At 39.7% G+C, this 21,648-nt stretch overlaps 1 protein-coding gene across 2 annotated transcripts in view; it reads right to left on the bottom strand.

The window, feature by feature from the left end:
* Positions 1-21,648, bottom strand: part of Mbd2 (methyl-CpG binding domain protein 2) — a 59,906-nt gene that overhangs the window by 18,450 nt on the left and 19,808 nt on the right. Inside the window, exons 3-4 of one of the 2 annotated variants that reach the window (XR_008219242.1) lie at positions 16,717-16,854; positions 15,631-15,754 (exon numbers count right to left, since the gene is read on the bottom strand). Coding sequence is in view for 1 of the 2 variants with exons in the window: in XM_052742482.1 (XP_052598442.1) it covers positions 16,717-16,854 (138 nt within the window). In the remaining variant the exon portion in view is untranslated. The remainder of the gene's footprint in view (positions 1-15,630; positions 15,755-16,716; positions 16,855-21,648) is intronic. The other variant, XM_052742482.1, reaches the window with a different exon arrangement.

The following is a 21,648-nucleotide window of genomic DNA, read 5'->3' as shown; positions in this document are numbered from 1 at the left end:
GGGTGAGTAAGGCTTTTAGCTAAAACTTGTGTAGAGTCTTAGGGAGACAGCAAACTGTTCTTGGACTAGGTCACATGATTTTTTTAAAGTATATTTATAGTCTCTGCAAAGAAACTTTCTTAGGCCCATCTATAAATGCCAATCATCTAAATCAACAAAATTTTCAGAGGATGGAGATTTCAAAATAAGACTCTCCCTCTAAGAAAACATTTCCAGGAACATGACGCTGACAACATATATGAGTAAGTATTTCATACAGCAAGTGGAAAGAAAGGGTGTCTCACTACGAACATGTAGCTGAGAGTTTCCAATTTTATTTTGTAGGAATACTGTTCTAGATTACCTATACCAACACCTATTTCTCATAACCATGGCAGAAGGAATCTGTACCAAACATATCACTATTTACATCTACAAGTATATACAATTTGGAAAGTATCAGTGTTTATCTATTTAGTGTTAAAAAATTCACTTGGGCTGGGCGGTGGTGGCGCACGCCTTTAATCCCAGCACTCGGGAGGCAGAGCCAGGTGGATCTCTGTGAGTTCGAGGCCAGCCTGGTCTACAAAGTGAGTTCCAGGAAAGGCACAAAGCTACACAGAGAAACCCTGTCTCGAAAGAAAAAAAATTCACTTGGCATAAAAATGCCTTCCATAGTTACTCAGGACCTCATCTTGACAGTCAACTTGGGAAGATACAAATATTTAACTTTGAATGGCAGAGTGAGGAGAAGCGGGCCTTAGACTCAGACCAACCTATAGTCTAAGCCTTGGTTTGTCAATTACTTCATGAATTTAGCAGCTATTCCCTATGAAATGTAACAATAAAAACAACCTCAAATGGTTATAGCAACTGAATGTGATTTTTCTAAACACCTGAACAAATCCAGGACAGAAACTACCAGTTGATCAGTATGCCTGATAGCAAAAATTAACTAGTATGCCTGGATCAAAAATTAAGTTTGTCATTTTAATAAAAATTAGAAGGTAGAAAGAAACAAGACAAAAATCAGTTTTGAAGGGCACTGAAAATTGAGACTGAGCACATTCATAAGAATCTGTCCTTCTCTTCCAATAGTTCTACTGGGGACTTCTTGATACTTCAAGCATCTTTAAATTCTTCTTCCCTTCCCTCTCAGTCAAGCTGACTGCCTCCCAATTAGGCTCAGTGTTGTTGGGAATACTTGGGAAGCAGTATCCACTACCTAATTTGCAAGGCTACTGGAAAATGAAAACATGGAGCCCCTTATTTAAAAAGGACTAAGAATTCCAAAGCACTAAGAGCACAACCTCAAACCAGGCACAGGGCTCTTCCTTCTAATAAGGAGCTCTTCCAAACACATGGCCTCTGCAGCTGCACACAAAGCTTGGTAGTTAATGGTACAGGGCAGCAGTGGATAGAACGGGAAGAGAAAGCATGAATCTGTGCTGGGTAGCAGCACTTCGGGACACGCTGCAACATAATTTCAGCCTGCAAAATTTCCAAAAAGACAACAGAAAATCATTCTGTTTGGACCTACACAGCAAAAGCTCCCCCTCCCCAATTTCTGTTAAAATGACCCATGGAGTTTTCCTCCCTGAAGTGCCACAATGGAAGGACAGTGAAAGGGGCCATTGCCATGGCTCTGCACAGCGGAGCCATGTGAGTAGGAAGGGGAAAAGCCTAGGGCACATGAGTTGGGCAAAGACATTTGGGGGTTGCTGGAAATGGGACGGTGCCATAGGTCCCAAAGCGTACAGACCAGCCACGCTGCTAAAGCTCCACGGTAACTGTCTGAGCAGTTGGGAAGCCCTGCTTCAGACACTTGTGGCTGGGGATGGCTTTGCTTTGCAAACTTCTTGATTATTATTGCAGCAGAGGCAGTGACTGTTACTGTGACCTCCTAAGACTCACCTAGCAGTCTATCACTTGTCTGGACAAACTGAAGCCTCCAGAAGCTCAAAAGCCTGTTCTACCTCAAGTCCAGTGGATGGCATAGGCAGCTTTAGTTAAGAGAACTCCAAACTGTAATTTCTTGTTATTTTTAGTCTGTCTATTTCTACACTGTAGTGATGGTAAACTCTCAGAGAAACCTCAGGAGAGCTGAGCTTGTGTCCAGAATGGCAGGCAGGAGAGAAACAGGGAGCAGACAGTTCCTGTGCTGAAGTCATCAACAAGTTTGAAAAGTGAGGCCCTCCTTAGCCACAAGCATCTAAAGCAGGGTTTCCCAGTCCAGCTTTCTGATAATTCCAGTGCATTGTTGGCAGCCTCTGGGTGCCTGAGACACCATCCCGTTTCCAACAACCCAAAAACTGTCAGAACCTTGCCAGGCATCCCAGGGTGTCAGAGAGGAAGAGGGAGAAACAAACTGGTTTAGGATGGAAAGTTCCGGTGCAGAGAGAGGACAGAAAGGCAGGGCATTTACACTAGGGGACCCAGATCTCAGAACAGACAGCTAGAGCAGCGTAAGCCCTCTACACGGATGGGATCCCTTGCTCCATCTCACCCTTTCTGGATCTGTCAGACCCACCTAAGCACCGGGGCCAGCTGCACCTTTGTGTACTGCCAGATAAAAAGGCAATGACCAGGGAGTCAGTCACTGTGAGTGAGATAACACAGAACCACAGTGATCAGGGAGTCAGTCCGCGTGAGTGAGATGACACAGGACGACAGTGATCAGGGGGTCAGTCAGCGTGAGTGAGATGATACAGGACTACAGTGATCAGGGGGTCAGTCAGCGTGAGTGAGATGATACAGGACGACAGTGATCAGGGGGTCAGTCAGCGTGAGTGAGATGACACAGGAATACAGTGATCAGGGAGTCAGTCAGCGTGAGTGAGATGACACAGGACGACAGTGACAAGCAAACTGAGTGGTGTCTCTGGTGGACTTGTCGTTTTATTTTGCTTTGTTTTGGCAGTTTTTGTCTTATTGGTCTTTTGCTCATTTGTTTAGATTTCTTTTTCGTGTGTTTCTTGTGGATTTTTTGTGTTTGTTTTTGTTTCCTGGTTTGTCTGTTTGTTTGTTTGGAAAGAGAGAGAGAGGAAGAGCATAATGTTAGGTTGGTGGGGAGGTGGGGAGGATCTGAGGGGAGTTTGAGGAGGGGAAGATATGATCAAAATATATTGTATGAAAAAATTAATAAAAATATTTTAAAAAGTTGAAATTCAGTCAATTTCTGACGACAACATACATGGCTACAAACAGCAATTATTAATTATTATTAATTATTAATAATTCAAACACACTGGATTAAGTCATGCTCTGTGGAATGTTCTGTGATACTAGAACCATTCTAAGTTTGTTTATTTTGGAAGATGTAGAGTTCCAAATGTCTGAAACATTTAAAGACAAGACACATGCATCAGAATGTAAATACATGCACAGATTTTGAAAGGAGCTCTCATATCCACAGCACCACAGAACATGCTAGCACAGCAAGCTGACGCAGACTTTTGTGAAAGACGAGACTCCTACTAAAGTGACTTCTGATGTTCAAATACAGACACAGTAATAGATCAAAACAGACAAGCTGGTCTTGAACATGTTGCTTTATGTAAATCCTGTGTGCAGCTATCAGTAGCCTCAGATCTAGCTAAAAACCCACAGCAAGCACACCTCCTCAAACCCAGCAATGCAGAAGAGGAAAATGGATCTTGACTCATAAGTCATCTTGAAACGCATTTCCCCTTTTGCAATACAGCCTCCATTGGAATAAAAATTAACTCAACACTGGGAAATGTGCTCAAGTTCAGGAGTGAAACTAAGCAAAAGTCTTCTAAAACTATCTCGAAACTCTACCTCTTTCTGTTTATTTTCAACACCATAAGCTACAAAGTAGCACCTGAACCGAGGGGCCGTGAGACTTGATCCCACCGCTGACTAGAAGCGCCAGGCACTGAGCCTCTGCCAAGTCCTCTGCCCACCTATCAGAGAAACCAGTGCCCTGCTGCCTTGCTGAGCCTGCTCCACGCCCAGGCTCCTGGTGTATCTCTCCTGCCTCCTCCTGGGCTGCCGTACCCACTTCCCACATTTGCTATCATTTCCCTTCCTCTCCTTGGGTTTCTTCCTTTAAAAGTACAAGTTCATTTGAACTCTGCCCACCTAAAACACGTCCTTACAAACCACCTCTTCACTCCCAGAAGAGAAGGCCGTCTGACTTCCTGACCTGCCATTCTTTCTTTTCCTCCTAACTATCTAACTACCAGACTCCACCTCAACCTATCATATTAGCAATGACTTTGCTTACAATCACAGCACCTTCTAATTCCAAATCCAATTCTTGTCTCAAGATCCCTCTGCCCAACTCCACTGTCATCTGTACTTGCTGTCAGGGGACTTAGGAAGGTCTGTCTGCCTTTAGGATGGTTCTCTGTCTGCTCCAGTATTTTCTATTTCTGTTAAGCAGCATATTAAAACACCTAATACTCAGTACCAAAGAGAAAAGGACAAATCCATAGGAAATGATATAACTTTCAAAGTATGGAAGGAGAAAAGTGAGAATACTTTATCCAACAGAAACAAGTTCCCTTAAAATCTCACTTTTTAATAGTTTTAACCTGCAATCTTCAACTTGGTCAAGAATGTGACAGTAACACACAGTTGCTCACATGGCAACATGCAACATAGCACAGAAGTCAGAGCACAGCTGGCATGCAACTATCCATGGGTTACTGTCAATCAAAGGAAGGCGGGACGATAGGAAGAGGGCTAGTTTGACAGTTCAATGTCTTAATCCTGGCCCAGCACTAAACACATGTTTTAGCTTAGGGAAATTCTCTCTTAGATGTATTTTCACTAGAAGACTACAAACACTAACAATGGTCACTTCTATCACAGGTTATCAAAACATTAAAAAAACTACAGGAAGTTCTTTGATGACATACATTTTTAGCAAATTGCTCAGAATTTTTTTATAATGTTAGCCTTACAAAAATTCAATGAATACCATATTCATTTCATAAGGTATTTACTGGATCTAATCAGAGAATTAAGGATCTTGGGACTAGGAATGATGCTCAGTGGTAGAGTACTCTCCAGGACTGTAAATGTAGTTCAATGGCAGAATGCTTCCCTTGAATTTACAAAGCTCTGGGTTTGGCCCCAAATTCCATCCAACAAAATAAAGGAGGGAGAAAAAAAAGAAGTAAAAATATCTCGTCACATACTCATAGACTAAAGCAAGACCCAGAAAATGTGCACTTCACATCCACCAACTTTTGGAAAGTTAAATACAGGAGACACTAGGTTACAATTACACAGGCAAATGATGCTTCTGCCTAAAAGGAATCCACTGTCCAATGTTGAAACTGCTCTATTTAAGATCAGTTCCAGTTAATATCTGAGCTGTCTGGTTATGGCCCACTAAGATAACTTAAATACCATGGCGTGCAGAGATCAAAGGACAAACATAAACCACTCTGTATTTTCTCATGGTGTCCTGTGAAGACAGGACTAGATGAGAAACAAACAAGGTAAAGCTTGATTCATGTGGCTGCAAAAGCATAATGTGATCTCATGTTAAGGCGAAATAAATACCAACAGTTCGATCTAAAAAAGATCAAGGAACAAACATAAAGGGACGTGCAGGGTTGATGAGGATGAAGGAAGAGTAACTACCTGCTACAGTGGTTTCTCTAAATACTGCTATTAATCCTCTCTAATCTACACACAGCACAATATAGTCACCAAATGTCTGAAGGACTGACATCATCCTAAGATGTCTATGAAATGAGACCACCATCCACAGTGCTGACATTTCTCGGGTGCTGGGTTTAATCCATAACACAGGAGGAAAGAAAAGAAAGGCAGAAGGAAGAAAGATATGTAAGGACTGTCTTGAACCAGAATAGCAAACCTCCAAAACTTGCACTACCATCTATCAAGAGGTTTTGTGAAGCTGGTAATTACAGTACTGCAGCATCAGGAAGGAACAGACAAAGCAGCACAATAGAGCAGATAGCCCCAAAATAGATCCATCTGTACAAACAGATCAAAAGAGCAGAACAAAGGAATCCATGGGGCTGGGGAGATAGCTCAGTCAGTAAAGCGCTTGCCTGGCAAGCACAAAGACCTGATTTAGATCCACACGAAAAAATGCTAGGCATGATGAATACAGAAGGAAGTCCAAATCTGCCTTTCATCTACGTAAGCATTTCATCAATGACAAAGCAGAGCAATGGAAAAATATTTTTTTAAAGAGATAGTGCTGTGTCAGTTGGATGTCCTTATGTGAGAGGTAAATCCACCTTCCATCAGAGGTCAATTCTTGGTAGTGTAGATCTAAACGTAAAGCAAGCTTTCAGAAGATAACCCAAAGGATTATGTTGATAACCTTCAAGTAAGCCAACAGGTAAGAAGAAAAAGAAGTGGTTGAGATTTAACAAATACACTGTGTAACTGCTACCACGTCAAAAGATAGGGAGGGTATCATAGGCACACAGGTCTCTGTTTAAGTCTCAGCCACCTCCCAACTTCCTTAAAGCTATGAGCACATATTTTTCAAAAGACAATCTTAAAAGAGTAAAAAGGTAATCTACAAACTTGAAGCAAATATTAGGTTTTATATCCAAACATACATAAAGAATTCTTTTAATCAATGAGAAAAAAAATCCATTATAATAATGAATAAAAACTTGCAGAGGTGTCAATGAGATGGTTCAGTGGGTAAAAGAACTTGCTGCCAAGCCAATAATGGCCTTAGTTCAATCCCTAAACCCACACAATGGAAATGGAGATCTGACTCTGGGAAACTGTCCTTTGACCCCCACAGCTAGCTATGGCATGATACTCACACAAAGAATAAAGTAATAAACAAATTCGAAGCCTTGAAGCGGTACTATATCAGAAGGGATTATCCACATGGCCAAATCACAAAACTGGTTATTAGTGCCACTACTTACTAAGAAAATGCACGCACATTAGTACCACTGAGTACACACTGAAATGTTTCCAATTCCAAGGACTAACAACACTGAGTGTCAACAAGGACTTGATGTGAACTTCACATTTTTGATGGACATGTGGGTATGGACAACCACTGAGAAAACTGTTCAGTGTCATCTTCTACTATCTATATGTTCTAGCTGAACATATACTCTATGACCCAATAGCTATTCTGGGTCTAACCCCAAAATTAAAAACCAGACTAGAGCATTCACTTGAAGCAATGTAAGAATCACCAGTTTAAAAAAAGGAAAAAGACAGAATCTAAGATGAACAAACAAAAACAAGCCAATACAGAAAAAAAATAGCATCAAACAAATGAAAGCATCCTTATAATTAATATGCTAACCAAGTTAGGAGTGAAGTTTCTATCCATGGAAAAAGAAGAGCAAATAATCCTAACAACAAAAAGGCCACTCAAAATCAAAAACATGATCATCAAAATACAAGCTATGAAGAGTTAGAAATTAAAAGTCAAGAGAATAGTTCACAAAATAAAGGAACAACAAAATGAAGAATATACAAGCAAAGTCATAGGCAAATTACAGGTAAGTTCTAAGAAGCCAACTTACACATAGAAAGATAAAAACATGAGGGATTCAAGAGAGAAGGAAATTCTGAAAGAAAAGATTAAAGTAATGTTCCCCAACAAAGGGCAGGAATCACTCATGTCTCCTACGCAGACCCAGATCAAATGAAAAGACCTGAGAAACACACAGGGATTTCTTCTTTGTTTTGCTTTTGAGATAGGGAGTCTTTTTACACAGCCCAAACTGGCCTTAGATTCTCTATACTCCTGCATTAGCCTCCTGAGTGCTGGGATTACAGGCATGCACCGCCATGCCTGCCTATCTCTGTCCCTCCATCTTTCACATAAAATACATGCTTAAGTATATATATGTATACTTACTTTTCGAATAAATTCCTTAAAATCATATATAAAAAGTCAGAAGAGCAAGCAAGCTATGAAAGCATGTGCTGGCCTCTCCACCAGAAATCCTGAAGCGAGAGGATTACAAGGCAAAGCCCTTAGAATGCTGAGGAAATGTTTTTTTTTTTCAATCTAGGCTCCCATCAGCAGAAAAAAATGAGTGTGTCCGAATATAATAAAGTCATTTCTAATATGCAAGTTTTCAAAAACTTCATCTCCCATCATATTTCCCTAGCAAGTTTCTAGAGGCTTGATTACGAACTGGAGGAGCATCCGAAGATAAAGATGGAAATGCAGAAACAACTCGGCACCGAGCTCAGCAGAAGAAAGCCCAGGGCTCCAGCTGCACAGCAAATGCCAGGGACTAAGGCAGCTGCAACAGGAGCAAAGACAACTCCAAACAAAGCCAACCAGAAACAGACAACGCTGCGGACAGGCATGTGGCAGAAGTTCCGAAGACTACAATTACATAGACAGGGCTGCCTACTACTGTGAAGGTCACAAACAAGAACTACATGCCTTGCCCCACCTAGGAATGTGTTCGGTCCTAAGAAGGTAAACATGACTATGAATTCAACCATTTCCCTACAACTGTGATCCAGCCATGTTGGGAGCACAGCAGCAGAGGGAGGAAACTGCGACCATCTACCACTGGAGAAGCTCAAGCAACAACACCAGGAACCAACCGTGAAGGCGCAGCCCGTGAAGCGCTTTATTTTTAAACACAGAGGTGACTATACAGGGAAGGCCAGGAACTAAAAACAAAGGCTCCTGGGAACCGGAAGAAGAGACAACAAGCCGCAGTAGCTCTTGATGTGAAACATTTGGGCATTTCTAATTTTTCAATCTATAGTTCAGTCATTTAGAGATTTTTGTTAATGTAATCACAGCTTGGAGTTAGGAATTTTGCTCAGTGGTGGGGCACTTACCTGGCAAGTGCAAAGCCCTGAAGTTCACTCCCCAACACTGGGAAGAACAATCTTGGACACCCTCCCATAAGTCATCATGTCTTATAAGGGACTGGGAAATAAACAGTAAGCGGTGAGTGAGGAAGTTATGACTGCAACCCTTGCCTCCATAAGGTAAGTTAATATGGCAAAACTGGCTTTTCTCTTGAGTTTCAACCATCATCTTTTACTATCCAGACCCCCAGTGATTATGAGGGTTATTAATACTCCAATATTCAGCTTTCTATTTTGTTATTTATTAAAAATACTGAGCCATCCTTTAGTATTTCCATATTCCTAACGGTAGCTTTAATCTCTCAGCTCTTTTGAAGACTCCACACAGAAGCAGCTGATCAGTCAACAAATCTTATCAATTATCTCATGGCTTTATCAGTTATGTTCTACCTTCCTATCACAACTTCTACAATGATCTTGAAGCCCTAAGTCAATCCTTCTACCATGCACAACAGCTGGATGAAGAGCTCTGACTAGAATGTTCTCCCCATATTCCTCTATTTTTGTTTTTTTAATTGAACACTCACAAAGTTGGCAACCAAGTTTTCAGTGTTATCTGAGTGTAGGACAAAAGAAGAAAGGCCAGAGAGGCGAAGGAAAAGAAGATCAAGAAGAGCTTTGGGGAGACGGCACAGCAGGTACAGGCATCTGCCATCAAACCCAAGGGCCCGAGTTCAACCCATGGAACCTGAACTGTGGAAGGAGAGCCTCCTCCGGCAAGCCATTCTCTGACCCCCAAACAATCCCACAGAGCATGTCTCCCCAAATAAAAAGTAAACAGTGGTTTGGGGGCTGGGGATATAGATCAATTGGTAGAACACTTCACTAGCATGCCTGAGACCCTGGGTTCAATCCCAGTAACAAGCATGGGATTCACACCTATCATCATGAGGTGTAGACAAGAGGACCAGAAGTTTAAAGCCATCTGATATCATAAGTCCCAGGCCAGTTTGTCTCAAAAGACAGAGGGGGCATAGCATTAAGTCATGTTAAGGTGTTTAAACTGACCCTGAAAACTGAAATGCAGCCTCAGGGTTTGAGCAGAAGACTTTCACATCTTCACGACAGAAGAACTTCTCCTGGCCGGTGTTTTATCTTGACCAAGCTAGAGTCATTTGGGAAGAAGGACTCTCAATTGAGAAAGTGCCTCCATAAGGCTGGGCTATGAGCAAGTCTGTCGAGCATTTTCTTGACTAATGGCTGATGTGGGAAGGTCCAGCTCCCTGTGAGTACTGCCAGCCCTGGGCGGATGGTCCTGGGTTCTATAAGAAGTCAAGCTGAGCAAGCCATGAAGAGCAAGCCAGTAAGCAGCACTCCTCCATGGCCTCTCCATCAGCTCCTGCCTCCAGGTTATTGCCTTGACTTCCTTCATGACTGACTGTGATGTGGAAGTGTAAGCTGAAATATATATACCCTTTCCTCCCCAAGTTACTTTTGGTCATGGTGTTTTATCACAGCAAAAACAAAAAGATAAAAAACCTTGACTGTAGAGCAAATTCTAGTTGGTCTTAATAATAAAAACCCGGAGCCAGATATCTGGAGGCTGGGTGCTCTGCTTCTCTGATCTTTCATGAACTGAAGGAATAAGACAGGAAGCAGAGGCAAGATGGAACAGTAACTATGTAATGTAGGAATAAAGAAGGGAGCACTTCCTGTTGGTTTAGCATCACTCAGAACCACAGCCAACAGTGAGTAATGGCCTGCAACATCTCTACTCCATGTCTCAGGAACTACTGGTCTCTGTTCTCCATGACATCTTAGTGTTTGGGTTTGTTTGTTGGTTTGTTTTAACTAAGTGGAACAGTAAATGTGGACAGATGTATTTCAGTATTGTTTGTTGTTATTTTGTGGATCTTGTTTTTGTTTTTGTTCTTTGAGACTATGTAGCCCTGGCTGTCCTGGAACTCACTATGTAGACCAGACTGGCTTTAAACTCAGAGATCCACCTACCTCTGCCTCTGGGGTGCTAGGATTAAAGGCATGTGCCACCAAGCCTAGGGGTTCTTTCTCCAAATGCCTAAATTCCTGATTTCCATCTCAGTCCTTCAACTTCCATGCTGATGAGCAGAGGACTTGGTTTTCCACGGGGCGAGTGTGTGTTCCACTCACCGTACTGCAGACTTCTGCTGAAAGCCTCTCTGTAAACATGATCGACTTGTTCAGTTTTGTTGTAAACTGACTCACAAGCAATGAACTTCGGAAAGCTTCCTGGTGTGTGGTGATAAGAGTGATAAAATAAAACTTAAAAAGAATGTTTTTTAAAGGGCATGTTAGGGTGAGGTGGGTAAGACTTAGTTGCGCAGTAAGAAGGCTAACTAGATGGTTTGGGGTTGAAGATATAAGAGCAGCAGAACACACTCAGGCTTCTGGCTTTCCAGAAAGAGGTGAACAGTGGTGTTTTAATGAAACACAGCACAAACAGAAACTAGCTGGTTTGACAGGACAGAGTTTAACAAGTTGACTCAGGTGCTTATGATACTTCCATGTGGACTGAGCCAAACAAGTGAAGCTCAGGAAAAAAGATACAGATTTGGGAATCCTTAACATATGAGGTGGAAACCATGGGTGGGGGGTATCCATGGAGGTTACTCACATCAAATAGCCTGGGAGCCCAACAGTCTAAAACAGTCAGGAGAACCAACCCAAGGAAGGGAATGAAAACAGGCAAGTACCAACTAAGACTAACACCCCCTCACCCCAACAGACACACACATATGCACACACGGGGTGGGGGGATCGGAGATCAGAGGCAGAAATAGTAACAGTGCCTAATACTAGAGCAGATCAGGAGGTAATTTAAGAAGAATACTTTATCCTTTTAACTTAACAACCAACTTCATGAGCCTAGTAAGAGCTGTTTGGGTGGCAGAGCAAGAATACAAGCTTTGTTTTAGAGATACAAAAATTAAGAAACAAGTAAATTGCAAATATACAGACACCATACAAAAGTCTGGCTAAAGAGAAGAAAGAGAATAAATGTTCAAAGGGCATACAAGGTAAAGTGAATGTTTTTAGTACATAATTTGAATAGATTTAAATGCTTTGTGGTAGAAGCCAGTTTGTACAGTTTGACTCAAGAGGCAGATGACTGAGTGAGGTCTCTTAGAATGTCACAGGAATGAGCTTTTGCCACAGAAGTAAGGTCAAGTTCATCTCGGGGTAATAACAACCAACAATACAGTCAAAATCCTCTCAGAGTTCTCCTTACAGAAGGAAACACAGATGCCTGTCTATTCAACTTCACAATATTCAAATAAATATAAATTTGAAATGGAACACCTTTATAAAAAACATGTCACAGAAGACAAAATGAAACCGAGGTGCTTAACTTGCCGGTGGATAGTCTTTTAATTTGTCACAACTCAGTGGAGATCAATTTGATGACATGTATTAAATCATAAATTCAGGTTAATTACATTTCTGAGAATTTAGCCCAGGAACCACTGTAACATATAGGAAGAGACTTAATATGTACAAAAACTCTCTGGATACTACCTTAAACTCGAGAGTAGTTAGGGAAGTCATAAGCAAGTGTCATTGTTAGCACAACATACAGTACAGTTAACTTACAAATTATAGGAACATATGAAATAAAACACAAAAAAGTGTCGAGTGTTACATGAAACTTTTTAAAGCACACAAATGTGTAATCAGTATTATGCTTTTCAAAACAGACTAAAAGACTAAAAGAAAGTATTTTAAATGGTTTAAAAATATTTTGATTACATTAGTAAAAATAAACTATGAGTAATTTTTTCTTTGTCTATTCCAAATTTCTTTCTCTTATAAAGAAAATAAACAATAAATAAGGTATTTAAACTTCTAAAGGTCATCATTTAAGGAACCATCAACAACATGAACTACTTTCAGCTTCTATTATTTCTAATTAAAACCCTTATTTCTGGGTTGGTGATGTAGTCAGTGGTTGAGTACTTGCCTAGCACATGCAAAGCCCTGAATATGTACCCTGGTGCTGCAAAAGTAAATAAATAAAAGTAAAGATACACACAAACCACACACCTCATTTCTAATGACTACTAACTCTCCAGTCCTCTAGCTTCTCCAAAGCTCACCCCAAATTTCCTAGCCACAGTAGCCTCACTCTTCTTGAGCACCCATAGCACCAGTCTACACTATTCATCTACCACTTTGCACCAGATATCTTCCCAGAATTCCTTAGAGTAACATTTGAAACTCATATGCTCTGCCCAAGCAGCCAATTTTCCTGCCTGGAGAAGAGAAAAGGATCATAATACACTTCAGGGGCTCTACACTTGCTGATGTTTCTCAGGCATACAGCCATCATGATAAGACTGTCCCAGAAGTGACTGCTGAGGCTACAGAGGATAAGAGGTGCTAGAATGCCTGTAATGCACAGGCATTTTCTGGATTACAACAACTCAACACTGAACCACCTCATAAGCCCTTCACATACAACTTGAAATGCACTTGGTTTTAAAATTTTCGCTTTCAGCTGGCAAGTTTCTTCTAACGTAATTTAAGCAACCCATTCTAAAAGAAAAGGTTGGCTAGCTTCCAGGAGGAATTAAAGGAAAGAAGGACTAGAAAAGCAAAAGACAAAATAGATCAAGCAGGATATTCAAGCATACATCTTTACTTGCTTCAAATATTAACTCCTACAGAAAAACATGACTATTCTTTGAGAAAAACAATCAATGTTCAGAGACCATCAATAACACTGAAGGTGCGTCAGCCCTGTTAATTTCACAATTTCAAAAGGAAATAAAAACTCAAAAATGAAACTTCTTCAATTTAAAGATAAAAGAAACACGCAAAGACAAGAGAGCATCAAAGATAAGAGTATTAAAGAAAAAAAGACTCAAAACAGTGAGTTACCCACCTATTCAAAGAAGTTAACTAGAAAAGATATCCTTAATAAAGTCACAATTCAGTTAGATTTTTTAAAAACTTGACTGAGTCTTATAGCTCTAGCTACAGAAGGCACTGTAATGCCCCCAGCAGGAGTCACCACCTGACAGAAGCCTTCTCTCCACGTTCTCCATCTAATGAAACGACAAACACACGTTACTACATCTAAAAATGACCCGTTACTGACCCTGTTAGAACCCGGGCCAATACATTCCATTCCTACTTTACCATCTTAACTTATGCACAGGTAACTACTGTGTTTTGTATTAAATTCTGTTTTAAAGCATTCTTTAAAAATGCTAGCTTGCACATTTGAAGATAAAGCATTTTAAAGAGTCATCCACATAAATTCATAGTTTATACTTTACAGAATTCATATTGGACAGTCATATAATGACCTCAGCATAAAATGCTTGTTCTATAAAGAAGGACTGCTAGTTTTTCTTCTTCTCATCTATCACTTCAAACCTACTGAAAGTGAAGTCTAAATTAAAATATAGAAACTATATTCTAATTCTAGGCCTAAAATTTAATGCTCATACCACTAACTTAAATACCTTAATAGAAGAGAATGATATATTTAAAGTATAAAAATATCTGTCACCTATGGAAACCTCAGAAATATAAATCTCTTTGCCTCATTCATTCACTGTCTAATAAAAATAACTTTGCCAAATTGAGTAATGGGTAATTTATACTGCTGACCTATTTTACTGGATCTAAAGAATGAGTAGCAAAATTAGAATTATTTTTGTCTTCATATATTTCTGTCAACCATCTACCCAACAATGGTTGAGTAGTCATTTGATATAAGTGTGTGTGTGTGTGTGTGTGTGTGAGTGATCATTTTATTTAACCAATCTGTATCTAAACTGGAGTTTTTGAGATGACACAATTATAAAAAGACCTCTTTATCAGCTTTGTATTGATGACACAGCTCTCAAATGTCACTTCAGCTCTTAGGTTGAGATAATGAAGAAGGAAAGATAACTGTCTCGGTGCAATCCAAAAATCCTAACGATACTCTTAGGTTACATGAAAACAGGACAAACAGCCATGTCTGCCGAAGTAACCTGCTGAATAATTACAACACCACCTGCCTCCACTAGCTAAAAGGAAGAACAAACCTTCAAAAGATTGTGTTGGAGTGATGCTAAACTCTTTGACAAAGACAGGGGAGAAGGGACAGACACTTCTCATTTGAGCGTCATTACATAAACCGTAATAAAGGAAAGAAAACTCAAAATGTTCAACAAAGCAAAGAATGAGAGGTACCATTCTGTTCATTTCAGCTTTAAAACTCTAGGTTACTGATCTCTAGGGACAGCTACACACCCAGCACAATACAGTTACCACAGTTTTTACAATCTGCGACTTGGTCCAGTAAATACTAAAATTACTGTTAAAATGACCAGAATTTGTCAACTGATCTTTAAATAAAGCACACAGGTTTACAGTGTGTGAAAGGATAAAATCTATTAATACCTATTCTCAATAGGACAACTCCAATTTCCAATGTAAATGGTATCATTAGAGGTTGTACTCTACCTCTGTCTTTTGGGATTTGGGAAGCATTTTACTCAGTTACCAAAATTCAAAATTTTCAAATAATAAAACCTTTTGTAAGGAAACAATATTTAAGTCATCAAAAAGCCAAAGGACAGATATTCAAGACTACATAGCTTATCTGCAAAAGAATACAACCAGAAAACAGCTTGATAAAGACAGAGAGTTCAAGATGGCAGAATCCCTTCTGTGTTGAACTGAACCACCAGCAGTTCTGTTTTTATCCTGCACAGGGTAGTAAAACAGAGGGGAAAGCCTCACACCGAAAGCTGAATGGCCCACAGAAACCTATATGTTGACAAGAACCTAACGGCACATGCAGGTACGCATCTTTTATACTTGATGTGATACACTTACATGGCCCCTGTTGAATCTCTTGGGGACCAACAGTAAAGCAAGTTTAGAACTTCAAATCTTGAGACATCTATAGCAAGATGCTGATCCAATGTGGCTCCAAACATCTTCTGTTTTCCTGGCTCACCTGAAGAGGAAAAAACACTACAGAGGATGTGGGAACTGAATTTCTTTCTGTAGTTTCTTTTAGAGCAATTGTCTGAGAGATTTGGTGCAGTCCTTTGTGAAGTTTGGATGAAACACTTGAAGAACTAGTGAAAAACATTCAAATGAAAAGATGGAATGGAGAATATTTAAGCAAAAGATATTCATTGTAGGCCAATCAGTGTTTCTAACCCGTCAAGTGGGAGGCAAAGAGAAAAGAGAGAAAATGCAGTGTTTCTCCTCTACCTCCTCACCACATTCATGACCGAAACTCATGGAACACCTAACTTCTGACCACATGAGGGAGGGAGTTGGTAGAACAACCTGGAAGGCTGAGCATTTGGTACAGTCTCCATCCCTGGCTGTGTGACCTGGTTAAGCAGCAGGGAGGCCTTTCAGATAATACCTTTTTCTATGAAAACTTTCTGGTGGATATAAGTTGAAGAAATAATGAAAGAGAAAAATGCATTGAACTTACACAAAAACAGAACTCACAGTGATGTACTCATACTGGCAAGTCGTATCTAATTCTGTTTTTCAAAAGGTTTGGGATAGATTCCTTGAAATTAGAAATCAGAAACAAAGGGGGAAAGAAGCAATTTCCAAATAATAGAAAATGTTTTCAAACCAAACACAACACAAGCTGCATGATTCATCTTTCTAGGAAATACTATCCCTAGAAAAATAATCTTTAAAAAAAACTAAGATTAGTACAACCAAGACTGGGGAATATTATAACACAGAAGCATAATAGATTCACTTTAATTAACTTCTAAAGTATTTTTATTATGTCTTATATTATTTTGGTTATTCTCTATAGGAGCTCTGGACATAAAACTTTTTTCAAATGCATTCCAATTTAACCAAAATTTACTTGAATTCTGCCTAATAAAAAATGCCAGAATTTTCTGGAAAATGTGATTGAAGGACAAATTAGTCCCTTACCTGACGTGGTTGTTCGTTCATCCGTTGTGGGTCTGACTTCACTTTATTGTTGGGGTGGTTTGTGACTTTGGTGACTGGTTGCTTGAAAATTGATGCAGTTTGTCTAATTGGCAATGTCGTGTTTAAGTCTGGTTTACCCTGTAAATAGAAATGTATTTTCATTAATATTACATGTAAACAAAATTGGATCAATACCTTTTTAAACTCAAAATCCATAACTTTAAATAAGATTATTCCAACTCTTGGTCCATGTCAGCACTTTAAATATTCTAAAGGTACATTTAAAAAGCATATTTATTTGTATGCCTGAGGGTATGTATGTGTACCACTTGCACACAAGAGCATGCAGATCTCAGAAGCAGCACTGGGATACCCTGGAATTGGAGTTACAAATAGCTGTGAGCCACTGTGTGATGCTGAGACTTGAACTCTGGTCCTCTGCAAGAGCAATATGGGTTCTGAACTGCTGATCCATCTCTCCAGTCCCTCTAAAAGTGCATTTTAAGCACTTTATTATGTGCTATTTATTATGTGTTTTTTTTTCATAATTAAGGTATACTTTTAATTCTTTGTATGGTATTAATTATCTAATTAACAGAATACTAAGGACATACTAAGGACATTCAAATGAATATATCTGTGAAGGAATAAAAACTTTAAGACACACAGAGAAACCCTGTCTCGAAAAACCAAAAAAAAAAAAAACTTTAAGACAGCAATCAGAATAACAGTTGTTTCTACATTCTAAGACTAGGGACAAATATTAGCATTAAATGTATAAGCGTTAAAAGTTGGTTTGATTGACTAGCAGTGAGCCAGACCTAACATAAAATCACATTAAATTACTGATTCCAGTAAACAGAATTCATTTTAGAAAATGTCAATAAAATAAGGAGATATGCCTAAATTAAAACATCAAAATTTGAGCAAAATTTGATAAAAATAGAAAATTTCACACATGATCTCATATAACAGAGTGCAAACAAAGGTTCCCAAAAAAGTAGTGGATAAACTCACTTTCTGTACACATATAAGGTGTATGTATATGGAAACCAATAAACTGTATGTACCAACTTGATGACCATCAAGTGAGGCCTACCTACTTACATATGGGGAAATATCTCAAAATCTGAAAATAACACTTCTGATGGCAAGTATTTTGTATATGGAATAATCATCCTGTATTCCTGTTCTATTTGCTGAGAGTGTCTCACTATATATATCCCAGGCTTGACTAGAAACTGATTCTGCAGCTCAGGCTGCCTGTGACAAGCATGCACTCAGTCTGATAGGCATACCTTATTTCTGTTATGTGTCACACTCCATGCTTTGGGGAAGTTTTAAAATCAAAGCTTTGAAAAGCCATGTGACATGCTATTCAAATTTGAATCATCCAGTAAATAAAATGTCAGACATGTTTTAGTGAGGTCAAACTGTAAAGCAGAACTGTTGTTAACTTCATTTGCAATACCCAATGGAATGATAACAAAAAGAACAGGACAAAAATTATTATTTTGATTCTGACAAAAGATGTAAAAGCCATACACCGAGAACACTCCATGCCTGACATTTCTATTAGAGGTCTTTTGTCTTTACCACTGTCTCCATACAGAACTGTAATAATCAAGTTCCATACTACCAAAAAGTGGGTCTCAAATCTGAGTACACATCTGTTAGAAGAGAATGACAGCCTCATCCCCAGAGCTTCTGATCCAGTAGGCCTGAAGGGGAGCCAGGGAATTTGCATCAGTATAAGGCCTCCAACGATGAAGGACGACGCTGATGCCCACATTTGGAGAAGATTGCTCTCAACAGAGATTATTGATTGGTGGCAGGTAGTTCAAGTCTAACTGTACCTGTGTGCTGTCAGTTTTTAGGGGCCTTTAGTAGATTAAGTGTGGAGTCCATATATAAAATCCATTCTTCCAGCTTTTCTCAAACCCTGAAAGATGGAGAAATGGTCGACTGACCCTGGTTGAGTAGCAAGTATAACTAATTAGTCACAGCTGCCCACTAGAGGGACAAGGTGTCCTCTGGCATTCCTGGACAATTCACATTTGCATTAACTGTATGGGCCATACAGGTATGGAGTCTGTGGCCACTGCTTATAAAATATCAGCAAGCCTGGCGAGTAAGCATCACCTGGCAGCTATGACAACAACTTCAGTAATATTTGAATCCATTATTAAATATCCCTTTCCCCCATCTCCTTTGCCCACCACCAACATTCCTCTTCTGTATGTACTGTGCATTCTTGCAATTATTTTATCCTAATTTTCTCTCAATGAATGTGCTTATCCTCAAGAGATACATTTACCTCAAATGATTCTCACAATACTAGTTTCTGGCACTTAGATTTATCTTAATAATCCATCACTGTGCAAATTCAAGGGACAGGGTGCAAAATAACCACTCAAGGACACCAACTTTACAAACTATGCAGTTTGAGAAAGCAAGATGGCTCAGTGGATAAAGTCTTGTAGTCAAGACTTGACATTTGAGTTCAATTCCTGGAAGCCCCATGATGGAAGGAAAGAATTTAATCCCCAAAACTGTCCTCTGACTCCCACATGTGCCATGGAATAGTAACGGCCACACACATACACATGAGCACATGTGCATACATACACAGAATAATTTTTTGTTTGTTTGTTTGTTTGTTTTTCGAGACAGGGTTTCTCTGTGTAGCTTTGCGCCTTTCCTGGAACTCACTTGGTAGTCCAGGCTGGCCTCGAACTCACAGAGATCCGCCTGGCTCTGCCTCCCGAGTGCTGGGATTAAAGGCGTGCGCCACCACCGCCCGGCTCAGAATAATTTTTAAAAGAGGCTCAAGAGAGTGCTTCTGTGTGTATACATGTGCTTGTCTGTGCACATACACGAGTATGCAGGCACACATGTGCCTGTGCACAGAGGCCAGAGGTTGATGTCAAGCATCTGCTTCTCTTCACCTTACTTTTATAGTCAAGGTGTCTCACTGAACCTGACGCTTACCAATTTGGCTAGACCAACTGGCCAGAGAGAACCAGGGGTCCTCCTGTCTGCCTCCCGAGCACTGGGATTACAGGCAGAGGACAGGCTTGGTGCTTTTCATGGGTACTAGGGGTGTGCATTTTTTAAAACTCCTGCGGCAATTCTGGGATGTATACAGGCATCAAGCATTTCTGGCTTACAACATTTAGAACATTTGAGGCCCTAAACACCAAAGTCATCCAGCCCAAGGTCAATATTCAGTCATCAAGAATTCTAATTCTTTTCTTTTTCTTTCTTTTTTTTGGTTTTTTGAGACAGGGTTTCTCTGTGTAGCTTTATGCCTTTCCTGGAACTCACTTGGTAGCCCAGGCTGGCCTCGAACTCAGAGAGATCCGCCTGGCTCTGCCTCCCAAGTGCTGGGATTAAAGGCATGCGCCACCACCACCCGGGAACCTAATTCTTAAGGAAACAACTGCTGTCATTAAGATTATCAAATAATTATGTCACTAAACAGTATCTTGTTTAGTTAACATTTACATTCTTTAATAAGGAACAGTATGCTTTGCTGGTACTGGAACAAATATGGCATCAGAAGTAATTACTATTGTTTGTATATACAAGCATATCCAAGTCTGAGACTCACACTAGAAAGGATGAAGCAAGGACTACACTTCACTATTACAAACTATGAATCTTAAATCCACAAAGACTGGAAGTATGGAATATTTGTAATTACTAGTGTTAAAAATGCTAAGGTTCACAGGGTAGTGGTAGTACATACATGCCTTTAATCCCAGCACTCGGGAGGCAGGGGCAGACGGATCTCTGAGTTTGAGGCCAGCCTGGTCTACAGAGTGAGTTCCAGGACAGCCAGTACTACACAGAGAAACCCTGTCTCAAAAGAACAAAACACACACACACACACACACACACACACACACACACACACACACACACATACAAAAAAAAAAAACCAACAACAACAAAAAAAACCGCTAAGGTTGATGTTTCTATATATTTATGTTCTTGGATCAATAAAGAAAAATTAGAAGAGCTTGCTAAAATATTCAGGATACATTGTTAGGTTCCACTGTCTAATGAAATGGTTCACTCCCTTCTGTCTTAAAGAACCCAAGCCTAATTCTTAGGAAGACAACTGCACAGAGTAAGAGATGTTTAAGAATGTACCTCATCATTCTTCTCTTGATTTCACTCAAGCATTTTTTAACACTTTTTCTTTTCCTTTTAACTGGTTAACAAATTTGACAAGTAATTTTGTATTCTAAAACATTCTCTTGGGCAATCTGCAAAGTAGACTGACCAGCTTTCCAGAAACTCACAGAACCAGTAAACTATACTACCACCCTCCCCTAAGGACTGCTAGAGTCACTTAATTTGTGGCCACCTGTTACCTGAGTTGTCCTAAACCACTGACACTCTGCCATAAGCTTGGGCGTTAAAAACAATCACCTTGGCATGAAGCACAATTATAGCTGTTAACAAAATCAAAATTGTCTCTTTATAAAAAAAAAAGTGAAGCTCCTTTATACAAACTAAATCAGCAAATTCACTGCAATATTGTAAACAGCCCAGCTCACGAACTTTAAAATTCTAAAAATATGTCCCATTAAATCTTCAAGAGAAATAACTGTAGTATTCAATAACATAATTAGTAAGCAGGTTTCTTTTTTGTTTTACTTTCAATGACCTTCCATAAAAGCCTGTAATGTAAGACTTAAGAACCACACAGTAAAGGTGACTGGGGAGGGGATGGAACAATGGGGTCTCAATCCATGGAACACTTGAGTGACCCACATGGGTTATAAAACATGAATGACAAAGAACACTTCATAAACCAGTATCTGCCAGGTGTTTGCATCCCTATCCATCAGAACTTCGAAGTTACATGCAGCTCACTACACCATGAAGCTGACATCAGTTTGCATTTTACCTAATATCGAT

This window comes from Peromyscus californicus, unplaced genomic scaffold (genome assembly GCF_007827085.1).
Source record: "Peromyscus californicus insignis strain IS unplaced genomic scaffold, ASM782708v3 Scaffold_17__1_contigs__length_78620276, whole genome shotgun sequence".
Taxonomy (NCBI): Eukaryota; Metazoa; Chordata; class Mammalia; order Rodentia; family Cricetidae; genus Peromyscus; species Peromyscus californicus.
This window is presented reverse-complemented; position numbering and strand designations above follow the sequence as displayed.